Below are 12674 nucleotides of genomic sequence, written 5' to 3'. Positions count from 1 at the left end.
ATCGGAAGAAGAAGGTTATTTCCTTGGTCAACCTATCCACAGCCCAGAGCCCAAAGGTACCAGCTTTACACCGATGACCTTGCAGGAGCACCCTCTGTGGTGCCGGCTTCCTCCATGGGACCACAGATTACCAGAGCCAAAAAGAAAAAGGCACATAAAGGGAAAAATTGTATAATTTCCTAGACCGGAGCCAGCAGCGACCAAATTTGCAAGGAACGTGTCTGGAATCTGGGTCCAGGTGTTACTAAAGCAACCTGTGGGATTGTTGGTAGTGGGAATTCTGCATCCACTTGAAATCCAGAATGGACACGTGTGGAGGAACTTTTTGTGTGGCAGGACCTTGTATGTCACGGTCCAGCCTCCCCATCCTCAAACCATTCCAGGACAACACCGATCTTTATGCTGGATTTACACTTCCAGGAAGCTTAGACATTTAAACAAAATGTTTTTTAACGTTGTTATCTTCTGATGAGTTAAACGTGTTTCATGTTATTATGGTATTAAATGTTCACTTACATTGAAGTATTTGCAATGAATTTGTAAAGCGAAAGAGGTGAATAGCGAATGGGATGAAGAAAATTGTGTGGAGTGAATCTGCTGCCCCTCCCCATCCCTTCAATTCCACATTAGAGGCATTAGAGGGGCTGCAATCTGTAATTTCAAAGGAAAATGTTGGTATTTATAATGTAGCATTTAACAACTAAAGTTAATCATAATTTAACAGTGCAAATAATGTAAATATTGTAAAGTCCAGATTAAGAAACTGATATTTTTATATATCGCCGAATTACAGAAAACATTTATGTTTGGTTGTATGAACTAGATGTAATGAAGTGATTGGCAGCATCAGATCCACTCCCTTTTGTTAAGCAGTGTTCACCATTTTGTTAGGATGTATTGTGTTTAATGCTTCTACATAACTGCTTCTCTCTCTTTAGTTAAATTCTCGCTGAGTTCCTTTGTGTGCAGTAGCATCGACTATTCCCAATTCCAGAAGTGCACCTGAGATATTTGCTATGTTACCAGAGCCTATTGTGAATCAGATAGTGTAAAGAGGTATTAAAGTCATGTATAAATGTATAGACTGGAACATGTGGATGAATGAAATAAAAAAATATAAAAATAACCCAGCTTGTTTCACTAAAATGCATTGCATTCAACAACAAATAGTTGTGGTGAAATTGTATATGGTTTTTTGTGACTAATTAGATTTTTATATAGTGGATAGTTGTGGCAGAGATCCAAAGCCTGAGAATATCAACATTGTGCTTTCTGTTTTTACGTTATTTTTACTGGGTTTAGAGGATTGGAACTGGAACTAGCAAACAGCAAGTTGGCTGTAGAAAGAGCAGTTGCCCTCATCACTGGCCATTGGGCTTGGCGAATGGATGACAAAGTGGGTTAGGATAATTTTTTTTAACTTTCCAGAATTGCAGTGTAAAAACAACAGTGTCCAGTGAGATTATAAGACAAGATATCTTTATTAGTCACATGTACATCGAAACACACAGTGAAGTGCATCTTTTGCGTAGAGTGTTCTGGGGGCAGCCTGCAAGGGCGGCACGGTAGTGTAGCGGTTAGCGCAACGCTATTACAGCGCCAGCGATCGGGGTTCGATTCCCGTCGCTGTCTGTAAGGAGTTTGTGCGTTCTCCCGTGCCTGCGTGGGTTTCCTCTGGGTGCTCTGGTTTCCTCCCACATTCTAAAGACGTACGGGTAGGTTAACTTGGGGGTTTAAAATGGGCGGTGCAGACTCGTTGGGCCGGAAGGGCCTGTTACCATGCTGTAAATAAAAAAAAGTGTCACTACACTTCTGGCGCCAACATAGCATGCCCACAACTTCCTAACCCATACGTCTTTTTTGGAATGTGGGAGGAAACCAGAGTGCCTGGAGGAAACCCATGCAGACAGGGGGAGAACGTACAAACTCCTTACAGTGGTGGGAATTGAACCCAGGTTGCTGGCGCTGTAAGCGTTACGCTAACCGCTACACTACCGTGCCTGCTTCCCTGCTAATTGAGAATCACTCACACTTCCCATTTGTAAAGGTCCAAAATTAAACACTACATTATTTCAGAACAGGATGGGAAACAGAACATTCCGCTGCTTGAGCCCATTCGGTGAGAAGTATGGAGCAGAAGACTTTCATAGTCATCAACCTGAGTGAAGAATCAATGTACCACCACCTGTGCTCTGATGTAATATTGATGCTATAGAAGGTATGGGGTAAAGTTTTTGCTCAACATTGCTTGCGATGATGCTGCCATCCAGAATGATGACAATGCATCAAGTTGAACCACCACACCACCTATATCACTACCAAACTCCCAGCAACATTAATTCCACATTAATTATTCCTCCAATAACACCCCTAAGGTTTGTACAACTGGAAATTTGCTTACACAGCTCCACAAATGTGTCATGCAGTTGAAAATCAAAGTTAATGCAGAACAGAGCAACTGAAACATTTTTCAATTGTATATTTCATAGAACCTGTTACATTTTTCAAGCGTAAAACTCCCCAGAATAAGGCAGATTTGTCTGCGGTCGATTTGGAGTCTTTTTAATCTGAAAAACAGTCATTCTTTCTAATCACGCACCAACCAGATTTTACTCACCTGCATTAACCCAGAATCTGTTATTTACCAGGCTAACAGACAAACTGCAGGCTTTGCCCTCACTGCAATCTGCAACATTCGAAAAGAAAGCAAACGATCAGTCATTTTGTTAAATTGTTAATTATTATTAAAACAAAACATTAAAAATATTAAAAGAAGAAAAAAGAAAAGTTTAAATCTAAAAATTAATTGGATAATAAAACAAGTAGGTAGTAAATCAAAGGAAAAACACCATGTCTGTTCCGCATTTCTTAGCTTCTAAAATTAAAAGCTAATTCAAAGAAATTCCTCAGCTTCTTGGATGGATTTAAAACCATTTGCAAGATTTATTAGGTAATGAAATTCTCAACCTTGCTGGGAATAATAATGCAGGATGATAACTGCTTTGATAGAGACGAGCCATAATTGGTTTGTAGGTCAGCCTTTCTTTCATAACTTCTGGGGTGTAATCTTCAACTATTCAAAACTTCCATTGTTTAATTGAATCATTCCACGTCTACGAACAGTACGAATCAGGAGTTCCCTGACGCTGACATAATGGAATCTCAGTATTACTGCCCGAGGTTTTTATCCGGAGCAGGTTTTAGATCTTAATGCTCTGTGAGCCCTATCCAGAATGGGCTGAACAGGGAACATTTCAGAACCAAACACATCGACCAAAGATTAGAAAAGAATTCCGTAGGGTTACCAGTCTCGGTGTTCTCTGGAAAACTGATGATCCTTAAATTTTTCCTCCTGCTGCGTCCTTCCAGGTCGATGATCTCTGTGGTTGCTTTTCCAGGTTTTGCTTGGTCGTAATTAAGGCTTTTTCAAGTGAATGGAGTTTGGCATCTCTCTCTTTACCAGCTTGGTCGAGTTCAGCAATTAATTGCATTTTTTTGGCATTCTCCTAGATAAAAGTATTTTGTTTGTCTTCAAAGTCTTTTAAAATAGACTTGAATTCGGCAAAGCTCCGGTCAAACTTTCTATCCAGATTAGAAATAGCTTCCAAAGGTCTCCAATACCTTTCCCATTAACAGAGGCTTTAGATCTGGTGGTCACTTTAACAGTTAAAGATCAAGATTAAACTTGTGCCAGTATTGTAAAAGACTTATTAAAGGGTGGTAAATAATAGATTGAGAAGTGCCTGGACCAAAGCCAAGTTTATGACTTAGTCCATCGAGCACCACCAACAGACTCTCCTGCAACATTCTACAATGTCAAATACAACCTCCTGCAGTGAGATTCTGATCATCAGTTCAGCTTACATTTATGGAATAGCAGAAAAGTCGGGAGAAAAGATACTCGGGGAACCAACCAGAGTTGGCCAAGAAGGTTAAAGAGGGTATTAAGTTGAAAGAGGAAACGTATCAGGAGGCAAAGGTAGAGCTGAAGACTAGCATAAATTCAGAATCCAGCAAGAGAGGCCAAAGCAAGAAAATAGACTGTAAAAACAGACAAGAGTTTCTTTAAGTATGTAAAGGAAGTGGGTGAACACTGGCCCTCTGGAGAATGAGGCTGGGGGAATGGTTATGGGAAACAAGGAGATGTCAGAGAGGTTAAACAGATATTTTGCATCAGTGTTTACAGTGCTACACTGATACCAAATAACGCTGGGGAGTAACTAGATCCCTGTCACCATCACTAGAGAATAGCAGACTAGTGAGTCTAAAGGCAATAAGGTCCCTGGCCAGGGTGGCTTACATCCCAGGACCCTAAAAGAAGTGGCCATCAAGCTAAGTGGATACGTTGATTGTGTGTAATCTGCTGAAAATCCTTGGATTCTGGAGAATCGATGGTGGATTAAAAAACTGCCGATTACCCTTATACAAAAAGAAAGGAAGGCAAGAAAAATGGGCAATCATCATCCTATTAGCCTAAAAATCAGGCACGGTGGTGTAGTGGTTAGCATCACGCTATTACATTGCCAGCGACCCAGGTTCAATTCCGGCTGCTGTCTGTTAGGATTTTGTACGTTCTCCCCGTGTCTGCATGGATTTCCTCCGGGTGCTCCGGTTTCCTCCCGCATTCCAAAGACGTACGGGTTAAGAAGTTGTGGGCATGTTATGTTGGCGCCAGAAGTGTGGGGACACTTGCGGGCTGCCCCCAGAACACTCTAAGCAAAAGATGTATTTCACTGTGTGTTTCAATGTACATGTGACTAATAAAGATATCTGTTGTAGACAAAATTTTGGAATCAAATATTAAAGAAGCATTGAGTATAAAAGTCAGGAAGTTGTATAAAAGTTGCATTCAGAGAGTATTAGCTATAAGAAGAGGTTGGACAAACGTGGATTGTTTTCTCTGGCTGAGGGGGACCTGATAGATGTTTATAAAATTATGAGATGTATAATTAGGATAGATAGAGTCTTTCTCCCAGGATGGAAATGTTAAATACTGGAGGGCATAGCTTTAAGGTGAGAGGAGGAAAATTTGAAGGCGATGTGTGGGGCAAGTTTTTTTAACACAGAGGGTGGTGGATTCCTGGAATGTGCTGCCTGGGATCAGGGTGGAATCAGACATTATAGTGGTGCTTAATGGAGGGATATGGATGACATGCAAGCAGATGGAATTAGTTTGGCATCATGGTCAGTACAGACATGGTGGGCCGAAGGCCCTGTTCCTATGTTGTACTGTTCTATGGTGTTTGTTTTAAGTAACGACAGCACAGTTCACCAGGGAGAGGGACAAATGTGAGGTTAGCGTAGAACAGGCAAGTGTGTTGGAGCATGTCAAGGTTAAGAAAGAAGCAGTGTTGGAGCTACAGAAAAGCATTACGATAGATAAATCCCTGGGGTCAGATAGGATATACCCCGGGTTACTATAGTTAGTGAAGGAAGAGATTGCTGGAGTGTTAACGATGATCTTTGAGTCCTCCCTGGCCACAGGAGTGGTACTGGAGGATTGGAAGATGGCAAACATCATTCCATTGTCCAAGAAAGGTAAAGGGGATAATGCCGGGAATTATAGACCAGTGAGTCTTACATCAGTGGTGGGCAAATTATTGGAGTGGATTCTTGGGAATAAGATTTATGAACATCAGGGGAAGCATAGTCTTATTAGGGATAGTCAACATGGCTTTGTGAAGGGCAGGTCATGTCTCACAAACCCAATAGAGTTTTTTGAGGAAGTGACAAGACAAATTGATGAAGGTAGTAGGGTGGATGTGGTATATGTGGATTTTAGCAAGGCATTTGACAAGGTTCCCCATGGCAGGCTCATCCAGAAAGTCATGAGGTATAGGATCCATGGAAAATTGGCTGTGTGGATTCGTAATTGGCTTGCCCACAGAAGGCAGAGGGTGGTAGTAGATGGAGAGTATTCTGCCTGGAGGTCGGTGACCAGCGGTGTTCCGCAGGGATATGTCTGGGACCCCTGCTCTTTGTGATTTTTTGTAAATGACTTGGATGAGGAAGTGGAGGGGTGGGTTGGTAAGTTTGCAGGTGACATGAAGGTTGGTGGTGCAGCAGATAGTGAAGAAGGTTGTCATAGGTTGCAACGGGATATTGACAGGATGCAAAGTTGGGCAGAGAAGTGGCAGATGGAGTTCAATCGGAGAAGTGTGAAATGATACATTTTGGAAGATTAAACTTGAAGACAGAGTACATGGTTAATAGCAGGATTCTTAGCAGTGTGGAGGAACAGAGGGATCTTGGGGTCCACATCCATAGATCCCTCAAGGTTGCCGCGCAAGTTGATAGGCTGGTTAAGAAGGCGTATGGTGTGTTGGCCTTCATTAGTCAGGGGACTGAGTTCAAGAGCTGCGAGGTAATGTTGCAGCTCTGTAAAACTCTCATTAGACCACACGTAGAATATTGTGTTCAGTTCTGGTCACCTCATTATAGGAAGGATGTGGAAGCTTTAGAGAGGATGCAGAGGAGATTTACCAGGATGCTGCCTGGATTAGAGAACACGTCTTATGAGGAAAGGTTGAGCGAGCTAGAGCTTTGCACTTTGGAGCAACGCAGGATGAAAGGCAACTTGATAGAGATGTATAAGATTATGAGAGGCATAGACAGAGTGGACAGCCAGCATCTTTTCCCCAGGGCGGCAATGACCAATACTAGAGGTCACCCGTTTAAAGTGCGTGGATGGAAGTTTAGAAGAGATGTCAGAGGTAGGTTTTTTACACAGAGAGTGGTGGGTGCCTGGAATGCACTGCTGGGAGTGGTGGTAGAGGCCGATACGATAGGGTAATTTAAGAGAGTCTTAGATAGGCACATGGATGAAAGAGAAACAGAGGGTTATGGGAGGTGAAATAGAGAGGGGGATAGGTTAAATGTGGATAAAGTTTATATAGGTTGGCACAACATGGTGGGCCGAAGGACCTGTACTGTGCTGTACTATGTTCTATTTGGAGTACCGTGATCTAAACAGAGTCAGCATGGCTCCATGAAAGGGATGTCACACCCGGCTGAGCTTTCTGAGAAAGTCGTGACCAGAGTGGATAGAGGGGACTCCGAAGGTGCGTCGTACTTGGGCTTCTAGAAGGTGTTCAGCAAGGTCCCTCACACAGAGAGAAGCCCAGGGTGTTGAAGGTAGTGTACAGGCATGGATAGAGGAGTTGCTAATGGACAGGGAGCAGCGGTTAGGGATAAGGGGGTCGTTCTCATGTTGGCTACCAGTGGGATATCCCAGGGACCAGCGCTGGGACCACAGCTGTTACAATGACGCAAATGTACGGTAGACAATTCCGTGGCTAGAACTAAAGTAGGTGCGAAGGGAAGTTACAAGGAGGATACAAACAGTTTTACAGTGAGTTTTGACGGGTTAGGTGAGAGGGCAGATTGGTTACAATGTGGGAAAACATGAAGTTATTCATCTTGGAAGGAAGAGCTAAAGTAACGCGTATGAGTAAAATGGGGAAAATCTGTGGGAAGCTGCAGCACAGGGGATCCGGGGTCCTTGTGCACAAAGCATGGGAGGCAGGCACGCGTGTGCTGCGGGTCATGGGGATGGCTAATGAAATGGAAATACTCACACCGAAGCTGTCCGCTTCCCTCCATGGATATGCCGCCTGACCCACTGAGTTCCTCCGGCGTTTTGTGTGAGGGCTAATGAAATGCTGGCCCTCATCTCAAAGTTGTGAAGTCTGACTGCAACTGTACGAGGCACGAGTGGGCCCACAACGACAGCACCGTGAACTGTTCCAGTGCCCCTGTTTAAGGATCATTTCATGCAGGTGGTTCAGAGAAGGTTCACGGAGATGACCTCAGGTTTGGACACGTTGTGCTCCGACGAAAGATTAAACAGGATGGAATTCCTTGGAGTTTAGAAGAACGAGAGGCAATCTTACTGAAATATTTAACATTCACAGGCAGGGTAGATGTTGACAGGCTGTAAACCCCTCCTGAGAGAGTCCAGAATCAAAGGACATGGGCTGCAAATAATGGGACACCCTTAAAGAGAGAGATGAGAAAGAATTTCAACTGTCAGAGTCTTTGGAACTCCCTTTCCAATGTAAACTGCAGGGGCAGACTCCTGAGGTACATTTAAAGCTGTGATGAGTAAGTTTCCAATCAATACGGGAATCAAGGTCGGAAAACTGATTAAAGAATGTTGCCTCAGTCATGAACCTATTGAATAGTGGAGCAGCCCACACCTGTTCCTGCTTTGTATGGTCCTTTCATTCAGCAGTTGTGTTTAAATACAGCCTGGAATTGAAATCATTTCCCCCTTTATGACCCACTCATTTAACGCTCACATTTATTCAGTAGCTGTTGGTATTAAGTAACACCACATGTACCTGTCCGTTTGGTCTGATCTAACCATCTGAGTCAAGAGAGATTTGGCTGACCAGCTCCATGCAGTAACTTGCTTTAGTCATGATCCAACACCACCCAGGGATTTTAAACGGGAAACTGAAGGCAAACTTTTGAAACCCAATTCAAGGAATTGCAGAACAATTTCAGATATAAACATAATCTTAAACAAACTTACAATTTTATGTGTGAAGGAAGTTGCTACCATCCTTTGAACACATATTTGTGGACTAGAAGACCACACCTGTGTGCTGTAATGATCTAAAATCTCATCAGTAGATGTAAAGAATAGGGTGAAACCTGATGGAAAGAGTTACATTCTTCGTAAATTGGTGGAATGCCCTACCTTATCCCCCAACTGTAGACTCTTACGCCATTTCCTTTTCCCTCTTAATTTGTTTTCCACTCTATGAATTGTATTAAACGAGAATACCCTACAGATGACGGCGTGGTCTTCAGTCCCTTGTGGTCAAAAGATGGCAAGTCCTGGAAGTTGTCTGTTGACGTGAAGCACCCTGAAGATGAAGAGGAGAAGAAATGTTTTATGACTTTCTTAACGGTGCCATCGGCCATAGCAGGGAGGCTGGGCTGCACTTCGTTCAGCTGACGGGGTGGAAGTGTTGGCGCTCACAAGTATAAAGCACGTCCAGACTGTGGACCGTGAAGGGCCAGCTTTCCACAATTTAGTGGATAAATGTAGTAATTGCTAATTTCAGCTCCAAATCTGGCAGACAGGCAGAACCCTGCAATGTTTTGCTTGTTAGTGTTAATCTGCCACAAATCATATCCTGAACCATTTTCCCTTGTTTAGGTTCATTGTAATGACTGACGTGATATCACAGACAGTACATGTTAGGAACTGCTAATTACTTGGTGGGAGATCATTGTCAAGAAAAGGTTTCTTTGCCAATAGAAGATGCAGGGAGGTTGAAAAACAGCTGACACAAATGCCAGCTGTTTGAACCCAGCAATGATGAGAACGCAAGTATAGCAGGTAGCCTGAGAAATCCAAAGCAACTGAAAGGGGAGGGATTGTTTCAGCTGCTGGTCTGCCTGGTTAGTATAACAAAGCTGAAATAAAATAGCATGTATGGTACTCTGCACTTTTATGAACTTAATGACGAAACCACGGAAGCTGACCTACTCCCAAACCTCTCTAAATGGAAACAGATTATCAGGGTAAACTACAAATGCTGAACTCTGAACTGGTCATGCCAGAACATAGAACATAGAACATTACAGCACAGTACAGGCCCTTTGGCCCACAACATTGTGCTAACACTTTATCCTGCTCTAAAATCTATCTAACCCTTCCATCCCACATAGCCCTCCATTTCTCTATCATTCATGTGTCTATCTAAGAGTTTCTTAAATGTCCCTAATGTATCTGCCTCCACAACCTCTGCCGGCAGTGTGTTCCACGCACCCACCACTCTCTGTGTAAAAAACTTACCCCTGACATCCCTCTTCTATCTTCCACCAATGGCCTTAAAATTATGTCCCCTCGTGTTAGCCATTGTCACCCTGGGAAAAAGTCTCTGACTGTCCACTCGATCTATGCCTCTTATCATCTTGTACACCTCTATCAAGTCACCTCTCACCCTCCTCCTCTCCAAGGAGAAAAGCCCTCGCTCACTCAACCTATCCTCATAAGACATGCCCTTTTCTCATTACTACCATCGGCAGGAGGTACAGGAGCCTGAAGACCTACACTCAACATTTCAGGAACAGCTTCTCCCCCTCCGCCATCAGATTTCTGAATGGTCCATACCTCGTTGTTCCTCTTTTGCACTACTTATTTATTTACCTATTTATTTTTTATTTATTGGTAACTTGCTTAGAACAGTACAGCACAGGAACAGGCCCTTTGGCCCACAATGTCTGTGCCAGCATGATGCCCAATTAAACTAAACCTATCTGCCTGCACATGATCCATATCCCTCCATTCCCAGAATATTCATCTGCCCCCCTCAATGCCTCTTAAATGCCACTATCGTGTCTACTTCCACCACCTCATTCCCCAGCAGTGTGTTCCAGGAACTTACCACACTGTGTAAAACAAAACTTTAAAACTTTCCCCCTCTCACCTTAAAGCTTTGTCCTCTAGTATTTGACTTTTCTACCTGGAAGAAAGACTGACTATCTACCCCATCTATGCCTCTCATAATTTTATATACCTCTATCAGCTTACAGTAATTTTTATGTCTTGCACTGTACTGCTGGCGCAAAACAACAAATTTCACGGCACATGTCAGTGATAATAAACCTGGTTCTGAAAAAGAATCTGGAGTGATTGTAACAGAATGGATGTAAGCTGCATTAAACTGTTAGCCTGTGTGATGTTGTGTTGTCCAACTGATGTGACGTTATCCAACTATTGTAAAGACAATGGCAGTTGTTTGTGCACATTCCATATGCTCCTTCATCACCAAGCACCAAGCTCCTAACGGGATTCCCCAGCGCATGTTCAAACCAGGAATTAAGGCCAGTAGGATTTACTTGGAGCTCTAACCTCACTGACTGATGCACATAACTTGGTTGGGGAGAGGAAAAGAAAAAGGAACAAAGCATTGTTTAATACAGTGAAAATTCCAGTGAAATTATTTGGAGGCTTCCAGTATTTGGAATTTAAAACAGAATGCAATGTCTATTTGAATATGTAATTGGATGTTAGATTCTCCTGAATCATAGAGTATTGTGTGCAGTTCTGGTCACCTCGTTACAGGAAGGATGTGGAGAGGGTGGGGAGGGTACAGAAGAGGTTCACCAGGATGCTGCCTGGATTAGAGGGTATGAGCTATAAGGAAAGGTTGGACAAACTTGGGTTGTTCTCCCTGGAGTGTCAGATGCTGAGGGGAGTTTTTTAAAATTATAAAAGGCATAGATAGGGTAGACAGTCAGAATCTGTTCCCCAGGGTAGAAATGTCAAACACTGGAGGACATGCTTTTAAGGTTGAACAGAGGAAGTTTAAAGGTGACGTAAGAGGCAAGTTTTTTACACAGAGAGTGGTCGGTGCCTGGAATGGGTTACCAGGGGTAGTGGTGAAAGCAGGCAGTTTGGTGAACATAGAATATAGAACACTACAGCACAGTACAGGCCCTTCGGCCCACAACGTTGTGCCGACATTTTATCCTGCTCTTAAGATCTATCTAACCCTTCCCTCCACATAGCCCCCCATTTCTCTATCATTTATGTGTCTATCTAAGAGTCTCTTAAATGTCCCTAATGTATCTGCCCCCACATTCCACGCACCCACCACTCTCTGTGTAAAAAACTTACCCCTGACATCCCCCTTATACATTCCTCCAATCACCTTAAAATTATATCCCCTCGTGTTAGCCATTGTTGCCCTGGAGTTTAAGAAGCTTTTAGACAGACACATGAATATGAAGGGAATGGAGGGATGTGGATGATACACAGGAGGAGGACATTTAGTATAAATCGGCATCAAGGTCGGCACAACATCGTGGGCCAAATGGCCTGTCCAGTGCTGTGCTGCTCTATGTTCTATGAAGCATGTTTATGGTCACTTTATTGTCACTGGATATCATCAGTTAGTTATCAATGAGTCCTTTCTTGGTTCCCATAAGCAGAAAGGGTGAAACCATTTGCACAGAGCAGGGAGCAGTTTCTGTGGGAAATACAGCATTTTATTTCTTTAGGATTTTGGGTGATGTCATGTCTGCAAATTTACCCTGCAATCAGAGCTCCTGCAGTTGAAAACATTACCCAATTTATAAACTACTTAGAACAGTGCTCTCCCATTCTACGTTTAGATGTGCTGACTGCTAACACAATCAACACAGGCACATCACAGAGCATGCATTTAAGGTGAGAGGGGTACGTTCAGAACAGACGTGAGGGGTACGTTTTTTACTGAGAGAGTGGTGGATGCCTGGAATGCGTTGCCTGATAGGGTGGTGGAGGCAAATTCACTGGGGGCTTCTAAGAGGGGGTTGGATGGCACATGAATGAGAGGAAAATAGAGGGATATGGGCATTCTGTGGGTAGGAGGGATTAGCTATGTCGGCACAACATTGTGGGCCAAAGGGCCTGTTCTGTGCTGTACTGTTCTATGTTCTGCATCACAAGGATGCGTGCTTAGCCCACTGGTCTACTCTCTCTACACTCGTGACTGTGTGGCTTGGCACAGCTCAAACGGCATCTATAAATTCACCGATGACACCACTGTTGTTGGCAGAATCTCAGATGGCAATGAGGAGCTGTACAGGAGTGAGATAGATCGGCTGGTTAAGTGGTGTCACAACAACCTTCCACTCAACGTCAGCAAGGTCGAGGAATAGATGTGGACTTC

The 12674-nt window shown here is 43.3% G+C and overlaps 1 protein-coding gene across 1 annotated transcript in view; it reads left to right on the top strand.

Moving 5' to 3' along the window:
* Positions 1-1101, top strand: part of prickle1b (prickle homolog 1b) — a 161768-nt gene extending 160667 nt beyond the window's left edge. Inside the window, 2 exon segments of the mRNA XM_052030760.1 lie at positions 2-32; positions 35-1101. Coding sequence (XP_051886720.1) covers positions 2-32; positions 35-183 — 180 coding nt within the window. The 3' untranslated portion in view covers positions 184-1101.
* The last annotated feature ends 11573 nt before the right edge of the window (positions 1102-12674 follow it).

This window comes from Pristis pectinata, chromosome 15 (assembly GCF_009764475.1).
Source record: "Pristis pectinata isolate sPriPec2 chromosome 15, sPriPec2.1.pri, whole genome shotgun sequence".
Classification (NCBI taxonomy): domain Eukaryota; kingdom Metazoa; phylum Chordata; class Chondrichthyes; order Rhinopristiformes; family Pristidae; genus Pristis; species Pristis pectinata.
This window is presented reverse-complemented; position numbering and strand designations above follow the sequence as displayed.